This window comes from Atractosteus spatula, chromosome 5 (genome assembly GCF_055471065.1).
Source record: "Atractosteus spatula isolate fAtrSpa1 chromosome 5, fAtrSpa1.hap1, whole genome shotgun sequence".
NCBI classification, from domain to species: Eukaryota; Metazoa; Chordata; class Actinopteri; order Semionotiformes; family Lepisosteidae; genus Atractosteus; species Atractosteus spatula.
Genome location: NC_142710.1, coordinates 38,103,149 through 38,121,155, shown reverse-complemented (window position 1 = coordinate 38,121,155; position 18,007 = coordinate 38,103,149). Strand labels below are relative to the sequence as shown.

The 18,007-nt window shown below is 39.1% G+C and overlaps 1 protein-coding gene across 6 annotated transcripts in view; it reads left to right on the top strand.

The window, feature by feature from the left end:
- Positions 1-11,841, top strand: part of add3a (adducin 3 (gamma) a) — a 122,745-nt gene extending 110,904 nt beyond the window's left edge. For 3 of the 6 annotated variants that reach the window (XM_088917752.1, XM_088917751.1, XM_088917749.1), the window contains exons 11-15: positions 737-853; positions 2,013-2,102; positions 4,310-4,433; positions 5,367-5,459; positions 7,080-11,841. In XM_088917752.1, the coding sequence (XP_088773878.1) occupies positions 737-853; positions 2,013-2,102; positions 4,310-4,433; positions 5,367-5,459; positions 7,080-7,360 (705 nt within the window). In that variant the 3' untranslated portion in view covers positions 7,361-11,841. The remainder of the gene's footprint in view (positions 1-736; positions 854-2,012; positions 2,103-4,309; positions 4,434-5,366; positions 5,460-7,079) is intronic. The other 3 variants (XM_088917755.1, XM_088917753.1, XM_088917754.1) reach the window with 1 other exon arrangement.
- The last annotated feature ends 6,166 nt before the right edge of the window (positions 11,842-18,007 follow it).

Sequence of the window (18,007 nt, the reverse complement as noted above, 5' to 3'; positions counted from 1 at the left end):
CAGGAGATAAATGTCATTTCTGGTGTCTGCTTTGATAAGCAAAAGGCTCTGATTTACAGCTGCCTTGTAGGCTCTTAAGGAACCTGTTACGCTTGACTGCCATCTGGAGGTAGTTCCAGGAACCACATAATAAAAAAATATTATTGGCCTTCTTATTTACGTCATCCCCTCTGAAGCATTTGACATCTAAAACAGTTGACTACTATAATGTATAACAATTTTATGACTTCTTCATTCCCAGTGTGTTAAATTGATAGTGAAGATGTAGTTGTTACCTTTTAAACTGGTGTCCCATCACGCCTTCTTCAGTTTCCGAAATTAGCTCCTTGCAGATAGTAACTGTATTGTTCAGGTATACCATATACAGAAGGCAGATCTGTTCTCGTTACCCTCCTTTTTTCCATAAACATTTTTCTTATAAACATAAGCCAGTTTCTGACAGGAGATTTTACACTGTCAAGGTAAAATCCACTATCTGCTCCCCAGCTATTCAAAAAGTCCCCATTATTATAAAGCTTTACTGTATTAAATGTGCATGTGGCACAGTGAACCTCCAATAAAGAGGCCTCAAATGCACAATTTTTGCCAGCCGTTTGTAATCGTTATTTGTTTTTACTTTTAACTGATTCTGTAATTAGAGATTAGTGAGACTTACCTACTTACTCTTACTATATAAAATATCTTACTACAATTAGTGACTACAGGAATTACTCATTTTTTTCATTTTGTTTGATAGTGGATGAAGGCAGAAGACTCTGCTAACAGCAGTGGAACCCCCATCAAGATTGAGGACCCCAATCAGTTTGTTCCGATGAACACAAACCCCAGCGAGGTTCTGGCCAAGAGAAACAAGGTGAGAGAGAATGCTTTCTCCCTTTGTTAGGACACTGCTCACATGGACAGGCCCAAATGCTACGCTGTGGTAGTGAGTGCTGAAAATTGACTTCCTTTATTGAATGTACCAGGAAGTGGTATTGAATTCACTTTCCAAAAAGAGAATATTGATCGCTCTAATGATCAGAATTTGACAATTAGCTGCCCTAGCTTGGTGGCTTGGGTTTATCCTTATCCTCAGTCTTTGTGCAGTCTGTTGGTTTGATTTGTCTTTGTGAGTTAATTATTCATTTTCTACCAGTTCCAGTGCTTGTGTTCTTGAATTTAATGTTGATCTTTGTGTTTTTATAAAGTACAGTTTATTGAAAGGGACCCAACTTCTTTTAAAATATAAGCAATAAAGTCGTTGTACATGAAAACAGAGTTATGCTGTCTGGTGTACATATATCTGCTTATAAACACCTGCAATGCAGAGAATTTGCTCTGAGACAGATGACATCAGATTTGGGGAGTTTGAATTTACTTCTTCCACCTCCTCTACAATACTATTTTCATAAATCTCCCTCAAAATCTTAAATACTGCATTACTGGGAAAACAAAAAACTCTTAACTTTTTGTCAAAAGTAATACTTTAAACAGTATTGTGTTCTACAGAAGCTGTTTCATTTCTATGCTCTTGAGAGATTTCTTCCCAGGAGCCATAGTGGTACATACTGTACCACATTTTCAACTCTTCAGTGTTATTCTGTGCCTGTACTAATGGAGACCTTTGGGCACTTTTTCTAATGAGTTACCTGACAATATTCTCCTACCCAGTAGTGTATCAGTATAATATTTTATTAAGTAGTATTTTACTCAAAGGCTGTTCATTTATAATGCATATCATTAGTACTAGAACATTTATTTTTCTAGTACTCTATATTATTGAAGTATTTTTACATGTAGTTTGAGGTCAAGTAATCCTGAGATTAGCAGGTTCAAACGGAAGGCATAAAGTGTGTCTGTTTGTTCTTGTGTAATTAACCTCATGTTATCAGAAAAATACACGCTTGGAAGTGCTGATGGCCTTGATGTATGTACATTGATCATTATGCTTCAGTCCAACAAAACAATTTTAAAGGCCGTTATTAACTGTGTTGCACTCATTCATTTGAAATCTTTGTCTCTGGTTTCTGTAGATCAGGGAGCAGAACAGATATGATCTCATGACAGCAGGACCCCAGTCTCAGCTGTTGGCCGGCATTGTGGTGGATAAGAAGCCAGGTCCAGTAAGTAGAGTGTATTTCCAGTGTTTATAAAGCTGGAGTTCATGATTGCCATTACACTGAAATGTTTCTTTGGGGTGTTGTGGAGGAGGTGAGCCCAGTCCTAAATGGCCCAGCCAGGTTGCGCTGTGCAGTCTCGATGTCACTGGTTCAGTGTCCCTATGTGCTGTGTAGATATTGATGTTTGTCATGAGGGGTTGACGACAGCGGTCATCACTCGCCACTCATGTCGCCATGCAGAAGTGCTTCCAGTGATTGATTAGCACTGCTTCTGCCAGTTCCGTTTCTCTTTTGGTCACTGAGGGAATCCACACCATGGGGAAAAAAAACGGCAACTGCCTTTTCACATATTCTTTGCTCTGAAACATGCATTTTCGCCATTAAGCCAACTGAGAGGGTAGACTTTTCCAACTTTTAAGAAAAAAAACTTGGGAGAAATGTCTTCTGTTGCTGTCTTCACATTCAATCCAATTCCAATAACAAGTTGTATTTCAGGTGTACACACTGAATAAAGGGTGGCACGGTGGCGCAGTGGTCAGCGGTGCTGCCTCTCAGCACTAGGCCCTTGGTTCTGTTCCAGGCCTGGGGTGCTGTCTGCATAAATTTTTTATGTTCGCCGGGTGTTCCTATGGGTTTCTTTCGGATGCTCTGGTTTTCTCCCAACATGCAAAGACATATTGGTAGGTTAATTGGCTTCTTGGAAAACTGGCCCTGGTGTGAGTCTGCATGTTCATGTGTGCCCTGCGATGGACTGGCGCCCCGTCCGGGGTGTACCCCGCTTTGTGCCCATTGTTTCTCGGGATAGGCTCTGGCTAGCCCTTGTCCTTGTATGGGATAAAGCAGTGAGAATATGGATGGATGGAATGTTCGATACTCTACAGGTTTCTGATGGGAGATTAGCTGGAACTCTGCCTGTAGGTCAGACATCTGCTTTCCCAGTCCTGGAGAGCAGCAGTCCTTTGAGTGTCATAGGAGATAATAAATAATAAATAATATTAAAAATTATAATTATATTATAAAATAATAACCAGAAAAGTAAAAATGTAAAAATAGGGGATTTTAAAATGGATGAGGAGGTGACAAAATGAACTACTGACTTCGTCAACTCGCGTTGGCTGCAAAGAACAACTAAAGGATAATTTCATGCTGAAAACTAGAAAGAAAGTTGTGGCTGTTGAGAGTTCTTCTGGCATTTGTACTTGAAGAAGGTTCAACACAGCCAAACCACTGTTAGTTCTTTCTGTTTTTCAATATCGCAATGCACACGAGGGACACAAGCTAGGAGGTCATCTGAATTAAAAGGAAAGAAATGAATTAAAAGTTGATGGTAGCGGTGGTGTAAATGTAGCTCTTTCCCTGTTGTGATCTGACATTTTGATCATGTGGTTTTATGTTCTCTTCCTTTATGGTCAGGTCTACGTAAAGGTAATTGTACAGTATCTGTGTTCCTGAATGCAAGTGTCTGGAATGTCCCTTTTTATGTAGATATTGGTGTTTGTTTTTGTGTCCCACTAAAAGTTGCATGACATAGAGAGTTTTTGATGTGTTGCAGTGTAAAAGTTAACCATTTGAATTACGCCGTAAAACCCTTAGGGTAGAAACAGCACAGAAAAGATGAAAACACTATAGTTATTACGGAAGGAGTTGTTTTACTTAGCTTTTAATGCATCTACCTCAAAAACATCTATTTTATTGTGATAGTTTTTAAAAAACAGCAGAAACTTATCAAATGAGCTAAGAATATATGACACAGCTGCAGCTAGTGTTCCTCTGTATTTTGTGTTGCTGCTGTGGTACATAGACATCAGTTATCCAATTGGTACATCAATATCTTTATTGCTGTCTCTTTGTGTCTTTTCCAGTCATGCAGCTCCCTAAATGAGATCCCCTAGTTGACCCCTGTTTTAGTTAGTAATTTGAACACATTACTTCAAACAGAAGTCTAGGTTTGGCAGTTTGGTCGTGTAAATTTAAAGGCAGGTCACTGTAATACAAACTCTGATACATCTTCTTCCCTGCTGTTTCTGCCGGTCAGAGTCATGGCATTCCCCATGGTGTATTCAGGAAACTGGGGGAAATCCAGTGTGTTTTGCATGTTTCAAGTCTATTCCTGTTGAAGTGTGTTACATGAAGCACAGGGGTGTGTGGTTGCCAGACGACAGCCGCCACCAGACACACTATTCTTGCTAATGCCGTCAGCCTCTCCACAGCCCTTCGTGATCCCCGATGATGAGCAGATGGAACCTCTCCCTCCCAATCCCTTCAGCCAGCTTACGGAGAAGGAGCTGGAGGAGTACAAAAAAACCGTGGAGCGCCGGCAGCTGGGTATCGAGGGTGAGGCATCCAGTACATTGAGAAATACTGCACCCTGGAGCCTCAGTCCTGGTCAACCAAGAAGTTCTTATTCCTTTTTGAATACATCAGAGTTTAGTTGAAATGCTCATATCTAAGCAATGTGATATCCAAGCCAATTCAAATCAGTTTTAAAGTACCTTGAGTAGGCCGTCAGTACATGACAGCACAAATCTGGTTAGGGGCTGCTTTGCTGTCTGCATTGCTCCTACGTGTAATATAACCATGAGAAGCACATGACCAGAAAGCATCAGTTCAAAGGATGGAGCTCTGAGGGGACCAGACAAATTACTAATGTTAGCTCTGTACAAAATCCATCCATTTGCTCTCCATTTAATTACCTCCATCTTTCGGTTTTGTTGATCTCTTCAGTTTAAAAAAAGGTATTGGAGAACCCTTCTTTTTTTTACAATTGATCACTTTTAACCATATTACAACTGCTTTGTGTCCATCTAATTGTGGTCTTTCCCTCACAATCATGGTCCCCAATTTATACTTTGTACTGGTTATTAAGACAACTTTAAAGCATGATTTTAATGTATAACATTTGATTTAACCTACTAATGTTAAATTGAAGCACACCAATAACACATAAAAAACATCAGATTGTGCATGGACAGATGATGTGAAATGAACCGTGACTTGTTTGGAAGAATCTTTTGTAATTGCATTTTCACCATTAGGAAGAACTTATTAACAAGATGATGATCAAAATGGTGATAAAATGTGCACACTCCCATTCGCAACCTTTTGCATCACATTGATATGTTTTGTGTGGGTTTGTGCCTTAAGAGTGACAATGCAGATAAGCAGAAAAACCATGCCAACTAATTTCCCTGACTACTGTATTAACTAAAGACCTGATGGCTGTGCATGGCTTCTAATATGTTTGAACACTAAACTCTCCCCTTTCAGATGCTGAGCAAGAATTAACATCTGACGATGGTTCCACTCTGTCTCAGTCTCAGTCACAAACTCAGTCTCCGCAAATCACTCCGGCTAAAGAAGGTATCGGGCATGACAGGGAAAGGGGAACTTTTTATGACCAGCTGAAATATTTATTGCATTCTTTTCATTAGTGCAGTAGAAGAGATCCTGTTCGTGATGTTAACCTTGTTACCCTTCCAGACTCCATTATAAAAAAGTACAGCACTCTAGAGAAATCCAAAGTGTAGTATAGATGCATCTTTAAAATACAGGGTGTGCATATTTAACCTATTCAAGTGACTCCACTATGGAAAGCAATCAATGGAAGTTTTAAATGCAAACAATGCACCAGTAGCGTTAATGTTCACTGGTATGTAGTCTGCTATCGCTGTTCTTTGGGAACAAGTTGTCAGCGGGCCCAATTATATTTGTTCATTGCTTCACATTACACATTCTTACTATTCAGTCATTTAAATGGGCGAACTAACATTATAAACATTCTGCATGCCTCAGTTCTTAATTGTACCACTAACATGTTACAGTACACAGTGCGCAATAAAACCAAAACCTTTCACATGCCTGCTTTAAATATTGTTTAAATATGCAACGTATAAGTGTATGGTTTTTGCCAGTTGCACATTTCTGAATCTTAAATCGTATGGGAGAGAGTTATGTCACTTTTAAATAGTGGATAATTCAAGAATAGATATATAGCCTGGAACGTTGACCTGATATATCAAGCTCTCCTTGTATCTGATTTGTTTCATTTATCTCCCAGTCCTTTGCTGCATACCAGTGAATGTTACCTATAGTCAAGCACTGGGTACTTTTCAAATTAGTTTGTTCTGATTCCTGAATAAGTATTTGATAAGACAGCCCATGTCCTCCTGCATTGTTCTCATACTTTATACAGAGCTTGAAAAACTATAATATAAGAAATCTGTTGTTATCTGTGGGACATAACTCACTGTTTGAACCCACCTTTGGGTGTATTTTGAACAATGTTTCTCATTGTTTTGGTTTTTTTGAAGTGGCATTGAAATGACAAAATCCCAGCATAATTCAAAGTATTATCTCTGTCATAAATTACATTTTTAAGTACTATTTTATCAGGCTGTTTAAGAGCACAACAGTGATATAAGCAGTAGTTTATCATTGGAATTTCCAGTCAATTTATTATTTGAATGTCCAATAAATGTCTTAAGGTCTTGATGGTCTTTCTTTAGTTCAGTGGATATTCATCTCACTCAATTACTATTAAAGCAGAACCACTTTCTCACAAGACAACTTGTGAGATTGAGACGCAAGCATTATCCCTGTTGCTATAAACATGACAACATTGTAAAACAGATATATACTCCTTCTTGGCCTTCAATCCATACGTTCATAAGCGGACTTGTCAGTTTTTTTGAATAATTATAAAATTTATAAAGGGCACATAATCACTGTGAATATACTCTTCAAGACTCTTACAGATGCTGTATATTCAAGTAAGTTATCTCATTCAACCCAATTTGAATCAGACAAGAAAATGTTTCCGTATGTAAAACTAAGTAGCAGTGGACATTTGATTTGGCCATATCCTTAGAAACGACTATGAAATTGCATCTAGAGACTGGGAACATTTTCCCTCGGCTGTGAAAGGTGATGACCTGCGAGTGGCTTTTTACCTTCTCCCGTCTTGTCTCCCCGATGCTGTAGAAAACCACAAGGGGCCAGGCCTGAGCCCCCAGGGCACGCCGGCTGTGATCGTCAATGGGAAGGACGACCTGCACGAGGTGGAGGAGGACTTGGCCAAGAGGGTCAGCCAGCTGACCACCAGCACCGTGGAGAGCGTGGAGATCACCAAGCCGGGGGAGAAGATCGAGGAGGCCCTGTCCCCCGAGAGCTCGCCCTCCAAATCCCCCAACAAGAAGAAGAAGAAGTTCCGCACGCCTTCCTTCCTCAAGAAAAACAAAAAGAAGGAGAAAGCGGAGGCCTAAGAAAGAAGCGAATCGAGTCCTTTCGTTTTGTTGGTTTGTTTTTTTATTTGGATTTTTTTTCTAACGATATATTTTTTCTGGTTAAAAAAATGACACTGCACAATTTAAAACACAGTGAAAAGAAAACTAGAAACTGAGGTAACAGATCTCAAGGGTGCAATGGGGGTCGGGGTGAAATTTAAAGATTGGATTTCTAATGTGAGCCAAACTGGAGTGGAAATAAGTCCTGGATATCTGGCTCCTCCTAATTCCAGTCTCTTTTGCCAAGGGCTGATATGATATGATGAAATATGATTTTTTTTATTACTTCTGTATTACTGTTAACGTTGGGTGGGTGATACAAAATACAAAGTGGCAGAGTTCCTCTGTTCTTCCTTGACTCCACCCAGTTCAGCAGTGGCTGTCAGTGTCACCCACCTTTGGTTATGAAACAAAGGTCTTGTTTGTATGTTGCCACTATTTGGAAGATTTGGTAATGTTTTCAGTCTGCTGGTTCCTGGAAGCATGGATAACCACACTAGAAATTCCATACAGGATAAGTGACTGCCACACTGGAAACTAACAGATCATCAGTAATTACAGGGTTTCTGATACACATAGAAGATTAATGGGTCTATATTTACATGGGTCTGTACAGGTGGACCTTCTATTTGCATGCCTGTACTTTTTATTTTCAGAGAAGCTATTAATTCTGCACTGACTCAGAAATTGTTGGAAAAACCTGTGTAGTGTTTTATTTGGAGCTTTTCTTCAAAGCACACATTTGTTCCGTTTAGTTTCCTTTTTTGTTTTTGCCAAAAGAAAAGAAGCTCACGTTTTAGTGAATCATAATCTCGGAAAAGTCATTATTTTTCTCTTTTAGATTTACTTGCATTTACATTTAAAAAATGGAGAAAAGGATCATCTCACTGAATAAACTTTTTTTTTATTCAATTAAAATCTGGTATTAATCCAATCGGTTTTATACTTACTTAATTGTATTGAGCTGAAAACCTAGTAACGCCTGGGTTCTTAAATTTAGCATTGTTGCAGGCAGTGTAGCTGAGATTACTAAAAAAAAGTATAGATTATATATATAAAAACTGGATTTTGTGGTTATAGATAGATTTTTTTAATTATATATTTTTATTTTACTTCACTGCACTTTTCTAATGGTATATAATAAATCATACACACAGGTGTTCAGAAATCTTACCAAAATGAAGGAGAATTAGATTTAAAATGAAAGACTGTGGTAGGGCGAGTTAGAGAACAGATTCTGCAAGGTATATGCTTTAGGTTTTTGAAAGTCAGTTATGTTGGACAGTGCTTTGTAATTTTGAAAAATAATCCCACTTAAAGATGGTTGTAATAAAAACACATCTCAGAAAATGAGCTGGCAGAGAAGGGATACTGTAAGATCGGTTCTTAGCTTGGTCCCCATGCAGTTCTCAACCTACCATTCTAAATTCCGGACAGGGCTAACAAAGGTAGCAGTTGGTGATCGTATTTTAAAATGAAAGGGTATTACCAGAATCATTAAGTGAGAGGTTAAGATTTGGGGAGGAACAGTTAAACATCATTTTCCCCTCTAAAACCAGCTGTCATTTTAGTGTTGAAAGCCTTGTTGGCAGCTAGATGGGGCTTGTGTTGGAAGTTCTCATTCAACCCAATTTGAATCGGACAAGAAAATGTTTCCGTATGTAAAACTAAATAGGAGTGGACATCTTTAAGTCCATTAAGATTAAGTCCTAGAGTCTGAAATTGCATGTAGACACTGGGAACATATTCCCTCAGCTGTAAAAGGTGATGATTTGTGAGCGGCTTTTTAACTTCTCCCATCTTGCCTCCCTGATGCTGTAGAAAACCACAAGGAGCCTAGCCTGAGCCCCCAGGGCACGCCGGCTGTGATCCAAAACCCCCCCCACCCTCCCCCCCTGAAGCAGCTGTGTTGGAAGCCTTATTTGCAGCTGTAAGTGTGACTCCACAGACTTGCCTGTCTCTGCAGGCGTGGCGTGGGGCTCGTCTTGGAGTCCTCCCAGTACCACTTGACGATTCCCCCTTCCTTATGCCAAGCTCCACTGCAAGTGATTCCTGCCCTTCCGTTTCCTCTTTATCCATTACATTTCAAGACTAGGCAGCTTTTTTTTATCCTTGGGAGCCATTTCTGCACTGGCGGTGGTGAGGGAGAATGAAAAATCATTGTCTTTACAGGTCACCCACACCATACCTACCCCCAAAGCGCCCAGGCATTAAGCAGTAAAACAACTGTGTGTTTTCATGAGTTACTGAGAGGTTATCTGCATGCCCTCTTACATCTTCATCTCCAGGTAGTTTTATTATGATGTTCCTCTGGCTTCCCCATCCCACCCCCCCTCTACTCCTATGTAAATGTGTTGGTAGATAACGTCAAGTGAAATAAGCGTGCCCTGGGTTGTACAGTACTGTTTGCTTTTAATTGTAGAGCAGCTTTTGTTTTTAATTTTCTCATGATGATTTGGATCATGTCTTCAAAATAAAATCCATAAAGAGAACACAGAATGGATAGACATCTGTCAAATGAGAGATGCTAATATCCCAGCTAGCAATGTGAATTATTTCCTTTGGCAAGAGAGGAGAGGAACCTTTAAACTTTGTATATAGCATGTGGCTTAGTGTTGGCCCAGGTTTGGAAAGAGCAAACATGAAAGTTCGAGAAAGGGGTGCGCGTTTCTTGAAATGAACTAATACTGGAAAAACACCCTTTGGTAACATCTTGTTTTAACTTTACTGTCCATGTGCTTACTTTTATTTTTTGTGTTCAAATGTAATTTTAACGTTTTCCATAACTATTTTACAGTATATTTTTTGAAATAGTTTTCTGAGCATTATGCTTCTAATAACCATTCACAGGCATACATTGTTGCTGAATGGGTGTGCATTGCTTTTTTTTTTCCAGACTTGTGCACCTTGTTTTACTGATGCCTCTTTTTTCATTCTATTTGTTTGAATTTACTTTGGCACTTGAGAATGAGCCAAGCCTTTCTGTGACCTGTGGAAGCTATATAAATGGTTATCTAATGGAGTTGCATTTTTTAGATGTATTGCTATGTAAATTCACAAAATAAAACAGTATTTTAAGGAACAATTGCCATTTTTAACTCTGTAAACATAGGGACATGGTCTTGAATGAAAGGAGAACTCAACTACAATGGTACTTATGCAAATAAATATTCTGTTGCATTTTGGCTATTTCATTCATAGATGTGGTAACACAACGTTCTGTGGTGTCCCTTGCATACAACAGAAACTTTGCCCTAATCCTGAGGGGTGTTTTGCGTTAACAGACACTGTAAGAATACCCCAGTGTTTCCATTGGGTGTACTGCAAAACATTTGCTCAGTCTGAAATCTAGCACTTCAGTCACCGCATACCAGAAAATCAGGACTGCTAATCTAATGGTTATTTTACACAGTAGAAAAGAAATGTCTAAAAAGAAAAGCATGCTTTTAAAAATTCTTCAGTTCGTCCACAAATCCTTCAAGTGCATGGTCTGACGATTCTATGCAACATGTACAACACAGTACATGACAAGCAATATGTTTTAGAACACATTAAGTTGAAAGTGGTATTATAGGGCTAGTCATGCCTCACACAAGTCAAGATCAAGCTATTATGATAGTCATGGAAGCTTAATTCTTGTTTCTATATTGATGACAATGAGACATAGATGCCATTAGACATTTCATTCGACCATAGAACTTCTGTGTTTGTAGTTAACACATCGTAAGGTTTCCCATTTTCAGATATCAATAGTGGTAAAAAATCCAGCCTTTAAAAGCCAGTTTGTCCTATACAGATGCATTTGCTTGTGATAGTACATCATGGGAGTAACACATTTCAATTCACCTCGTAGATGAACTTGTACCTCCAAAGTCTGTTCACAAGTAAGCCAGGCACATAGATAGTGAAACCTTGACAGAAATATATATAAAAAAAGCTGTTTTCCAAAGAAAATCCACATTGGGAGCAGGTGTGACTAGGAGAATTTACTCTTAATATTGCCATTTTTTGCAGTTAATTAAAAGTTAAGTGTTATGAAGAAACAACAAGAGTGTGCCATTGTGCCTTGACATAGTTATTCCCCTGATGCACTATATGAAATATGCAATAGATGCATTGGTTTGTATAGAAATTTAGAACTAAAAAAATCAATTGCCTTTGAAAAATACATCTAATTTGTTGAGTTCTCTTTTTTTCCCCCAAAGTTTTTTTTTCCTTGAAGTTGTACTTTGTGTCAAATAGAACGCTGACTGTGCAGTGCTGATAGTTTAAATCCTTCTCTAACCTTTATCCTCTTTTAACAAAAGCTTCTATTGCTTTCTGAAAAATATATTTTTAAATAAAATGTTCATGTAAAGCAACTTAACTGCATTTGGTACCTGCACATGAAGGAATGTAAAACAAAGGTGGCACTCTGTATAGCTTCCTTGCTTTAAAAATTAAATGCATCTAAACGCAAAGGGTCGTGGGTCCTTTTGTATTTCAGCTTTTGCATCACTTCAGCAGGCTATGAATTAAAATACAGATAAAGCTTCAATCTTCATTAGCTGTATGCAATATTCTTTAAATACTGTCCAGCCATGTTTTCAGAATTCACTCATTTAATCTCAATGAACATTAAAACATTGTAATTTAATGAGTGAGAATTCTTATTTCTACAACTCTGTAGACTTCAACAAAGCTGACTAAATAACTTATCATTATCATTGTTATCATTGTTAGAGATTGTTAGGTGTTATCATTGTGAGAGAAGTTTAATATAATATTATAATTATTAATATATTAGTGAGTGACACTGTTGGAGGTAAAATGGGTTCTATGATTGGGTTCTATGTTATATGATTGTATACATTTTGGGTTCCTAAAAACTGAACAAGTTAGAAAACTGCTGAAGGATGTTTTTTCTAAAAAATATGCTGAAATTATAATTATGAACTACTTGGGAGATTTTCAAAGGGCTGTCCAGTCTGTCACACTGTGGACACAAAGCAGTCCAGTCTTCTAATGTGTAAATATGGTTAGTGTCCTTTGTGGTTACATTACTAAGCCATGTGTCTTCAATCAATCCCTGTGCCTGGAGAGCTAAAGAAATTAAATTGAGAAATTAATGCTGATGTACCTTTTACTTCACTAAAGTGCTGTTTGTCATCCACAAGAAATGAAAAGGCCTTTTCTCTATTTTCAGACAGTTTAAATATACTGTAATGAAAATGTTTCAGTGAATTTTGTGTGCATTTATCAATTTAACTTCAAACAGTTATATACCTGGTGTGTAACATTACAATTGAATCAGTAAAAAAATAATAAAACTATAATCAGTCGAGTGAAACTAAAGACTTTCTTAACCAAAATTTGGAGAGCACGTGCTGCTGCTCCAAAATGCCTTTGCCTGTATGCTCCCACTTATTGAGCAACAGTGAATAATATGTTTTTTTGCAAGAAAATGCTAATATCAGTATTTTGTCATTGCATAGTTTAAGCTAAGCTGTGTCGGTTAAAGAATGAACAGTGGTTATTGTGGCCTACGTTTTAGCAATTTTTATATAGATTTAGTGGCAAATTGAAATACCATATCTGCTCCAGGGTGGAACCAGATTTTAAACAACGGGCAGAATTCCGGTCAGAGTAATGTGTCCAAGTTTCTTGTTTGGGATAGCAGGGAGTCCTGCGGTACAGACAGTGCCTAGTGTGCTTGTCATTACCAGAGTTCCCTAAGTAATGCTACAAAATTGCTTGAGCGTTGCTAGAGTCATCTAGGCTTCCATCATGGTATCCTGTGCACTAGGGACCCCTACGTGACCCCCTCCTTGAGCGCTTGTGAACTTGAAGTGTTTTCAGCCAAATCACCCCCATGGTTATTTCTGCAAAATCTGCTGGAGGACTTGGCGGTGTTTAATATGGCTCTGACAGGAAGACCGGGGTCTTCATCTTGTACAATTCTGGTACGACGGTACAGTGGAAAAGGAGGGCTTGAAAATCAGGCATTGCAAACTTCTTGGTAATGTACATTAAGTCTGCGGTCTTGAACATGAGTAATTAAGGACAGACTCTTGCTCATGTTCCCTTGTGTGCAGGCAACTGCTGAAAACGGGCAGTTTTTTTATGATTTGGGGCTTTAGTGAGCACTTTAAAAATATTAGGCCTAAAGAACGCACATTCAATTCAGCCCAAGTCAAACTTGTCTGAGGGACATCAGGCTTAGGAAACTGCATGCCTAGATGAATAAAAATTTAAATTATTCATTTAAACCTACAATTAAACAGCACAACAGGAAGGTAATGCCAAAGCTCTATTGAATGTTCTCGGCTCTAAATGACCACGTAAGATTGTGAACTTCTTTGACCCCGGCAGCTTCTTTTGCAAACAAGCACAGAACAGTAAAAATGGCACACATTTACCACCAGAGAAGGGTGATGGGAATTTACCTCTTGGTTCCCTGCTTAGTTGACTCAGCTTGTCGCTGCAATTAAACCATTCCCAGGGTCTGACAGAGAGCACACACTCTTCCCAGCAAAGAATGGCGTTGCTACAGTTACAGCTTGTAAGTACATTTGCTGAAGGGGGCAGGCACTGCAGGAAAACTCCATTGACAACCAGCCTTTTGAAAGTTCGTAAGTGAAGGGGGGAAATAAAGTAATTTTCCAACCCTGAACAGTCAACAGCTATGAGGGTTGTTCACAAGATAGAAGAGATGCCAGCCACTGTGTTAAATGGTTGTTTCTTGCCATGTGACTGAAAAAAAGGAAGATGTGTGGATCAAGCATGGTCTCAGAATGTGGCAGGAACCAAGGAAAGATCAAAACCAGACAAATTGTCAGAGAGGAGTAAGGGAAAATGATTGGCCTGTTTCATGTTAAGAAGTGTCTGTAATTGCATTCATTTTTATTGTTCTCTGGTGAGCATTAGAATAATGAAACTAAACTTTTTAATGTTTTTCAGCTTTTAAAAAAATCTTTGGCATTTAAAATGCAACAGAATTGATATTTAAAAGAAATTAATTTTTCCTTTTTTAAAGTAGAAACATTTTTGCCACTGAGGAGAAAAAAAAGACCTTTTTATGAAATATGCCACGGCATAATATGGTTATTTTTAAGTTTTGGGGATCTGCGAGTGCCTATATGCAGTTGACTCATTTCTAAAAGGAACCATGAAACACACCTCTTGGGTTTGGTTTGGTTTCCATGGCAGTAATTTACCAAGGCAGGATCTGCTTACCAATAACAGGTGTTCAAGCTAGAGGAACGAGTAAATAATCTTCAAACTGACTTCAAGCCAGTAATCCAGGCTTCACGTTATTCTCCCAAGAGATCCTACATCTTAATCATCATTTCCCACCACCACATGTATTTTTAACACTTGCATTTTTTAGCATTGTGCAAAACAAGTTCTCATTTAAATTAAATGTCTGAAATGTGGGCATGCTGGTGTTGATTTTTTTTTTAAAATATGGTCATGTGAAGCCTGGAATAAAACAACGGTACTCTGGGCTGTGATGTAGGTAGGGTGAAAGAAAAGGAAAAACCACCCAGGCTTATGGTGACAAAAATATACAGCGAAAAAGTCTACTGCAAAAGATCGCACATAAATAAAATACACATACTGTATAGGCCTCGTGAACTTTTCAAGTATCCTTAAATTTAAAACTAGACTGATCGCAAAATAAATAAGGCTGACGTGTGGGTACGCTGGGCCTGTTTCGTCTTCGTACTTCCAGCTTTCTTAACCACTGGGTATGCAGAGCTCCTGGCCTGGGTCTGTGCCCACGGCCGTAAGGAGCAGATGGAACTCTGGGAGTGTCGTGGTCGAGTGACGGCCTGCCACGTCTGCCCGGCTGCACTGACCTTTCCCTCGGAGGCCGGCAATTGTGCTGTGACAATGGGGACATGCGTGTGCTTGTGTGGACGAGCTGGGAGGAGGGGGGCCTGGGGAGGGATGGGGCTTTTATTCCCACCATAATGATGACAGTCAGGTGGATGTACATGCTCAGGGACAATGTGTTAATGGGGAAGGCTGTGTCTTTTTCAGGACCACAAGCAACGCTTGCAGCGCCGGGACTGGTCACACTCCACTGGGTAGCATACTGCAAAGAGAGTTGCATCTCCCATGAAGAGGTCAATAAGGGATGGCCTCTACAGAATTAGATGACTCTCCATTTTTGCCTTGAGGTGTTTTCTTTTTCCCAAATTCCCAAGAACTTAATGGGAGAGTAAGAGTTTCTGAGTGACACTGATGGATGCCGGCAAATTTGTTTCCACTGTGCCACTTTTTTCATTTTCCATTTTTTTTCCCCCCCATTTAAAACCATTTTCTTAAGCTATTCCTAATTGTAGAGGAATGTACATATTGTTACAGTTCTGTGTAAGAAGTGCATAAGTATTCTCTATGGCCATAAATGACAGAAAGGTATGAGAAATAAGTTTTAATTAAATCTGTCCTGCTAGAGCGAAACTGTGACAACTGCAAGAAATACCCAGGTATTTCAGCAATATATACAAAATTGTACTGTATGACTTCCAGTTGTGCTTGGCTATATTTGTATACCCCTCCTATATGACAATGATGAGACATTACTTGAAGTATTTGGCTCTGAAAGCAAAAAAGGGTTCTGTATTGTACAAAAAGCCTGTAAAAAGTGTCTGATCACAGTATGTCAATCCAATCTGTTAACTCAAACCATTATCGCCTATCTACAGTCAGTGTCTTCACCAGAAATGGTTTTCCACAATATTCCCATTCCAGGCTGTCCTAAGGAATTTAACTTGATAGTTTGCCACAGCCTCCATATAGACACTCTTTTAAGGGACACACCATTGGCAGCCTCTGTACCCTGGAAACTTTCCAGGTACCACTCATTCATATCATAATCCTAATATTTCATGGTGTTTATAAAGACACTGTAGTACAACATAGTACTGCCTTTTACACAGCATTTGTTTGTGCGATATCATGGGCTTATCTGATTATTTTCCTTTTATTTAACTTGAATATGTTAACATTACAAAATGAACACACAAAAAACACAAATCTAATGCTATTAACTATTAACTATATAGACCGGATTGAAGAGTGTAGATCAGTCTTGTTTCTTCAAAGCTAGGTGTAGGTCTGAAATGTTCCAGAGCTGTCCCGAATCCGCCTTTGAGTCTTAAATTAAAAAGGGATTACTGCTTGGAACACTGAAGCAATGAGGGTAATTTCCTGCTGCATCTGGCCTTCCCAACTGCGAACAGAAACTGAGAAGGAGAACTTTGACTGTACTGCCTTAGTGACAGCCGTGTGCCAGAGGGAAGCCTAAGGCTTTGCAGATTAGAGGGGATCAGGTTCATCCAGTACCTGTGAGCTCCTTGTCTCTTCGGTGATGAAGGCAGCCAGTGCCCCACTTTTAAAGGTCATGGTGAGCCACACCTGACTGTTACACAAGGGTCATAGTAATGGGATACTCTTAGGACTCTTGCCATATCACCAGGAGAAGTCAATGAGTTGCAGAGCTTGGGAAATCACACTGGGATTTAAGACTACAAGTGGTGCCCAGCATAAAGAGACAATGGAAATACCCACAACCTCACAGAGCTAAGCTAGTCTGCTAAAGTGAGACACTGCATCAAATCTTTAACAAAGTGTTGTGTTTCTAGTTGAATCGATGGGATTTCTGCAGTGCTTTCTGCAGCCACTGCTTTGTGAAGTTTAACATCCAAATATTAATTGTCCTTTCTGATGTGTTCCTAACACTTTCAAATGATGGCAGTAAATTCCTGACAAATATGAAGGTAATAATCAGTGAAATACTCTGTTCACTACTCTGTTCACAGTTGCATTGATTCCTAAATAATTTGAAAACATGGCAGTTCAAAGACTGTGTGCAGGGTACGTACTATATTGTGCTGATTGTCGTTGTTTTTTTTCCTTTCTTAGAGCAAATCAAAAAGCAGTCAGTCCAATGGGTGGCTGTATATTATCCTTGCAGAATTAGAAAATCACACTTGAAAAAGATAGAACCACCTTTTGGGAAATTGTGACATCAACTCTGTTTCTAATGCCATGCACAAGTGCCCTTGGTATCTAGTTGAAGTTCACGTTTATTTGTCAATCCAGCCATAAACAAGTACACAGTGGAAAGAAATATCGTTCCTCCTGGTCCACGGTGCACATACAGACAGGACACTGACAAAGACATTGTAGAAAGGATACACAAAGTGCAAAGTGCAGATGGCACAAATTACAAGGCCATACATACAACACATGGGGGGGATTTAAACCCTGTTTCTGGAATTGGAGTGGGTGCAAGTAAATTCCAGGGTGTTGAGGAGCCTGACAGCCTGTGGGAAGAAGCTGATATAGAGTCTGGTGGAGCTAGCCCATATTCCCATCCTTCCGAAAGCTTGTTATTGTATTAGCTCTGTCACATGGATTTGTGCACAACCTTATCATCCAGACCTGTCAGGCATTATACTGTGTAACAAAAGGGCACCAACAAGGAAAATTTGAAAAGATCAACATCAGAGCCATGGATATCGCAGAACCAGCAGGAAGAAATGATTTTATAGTATGGTCTGTCAGATCCTTCATAGCTTGGCTACTGTAGTCTGTAGCTAGAGAGCCAGCTATTGACAGCACAAGTGAGGTGAT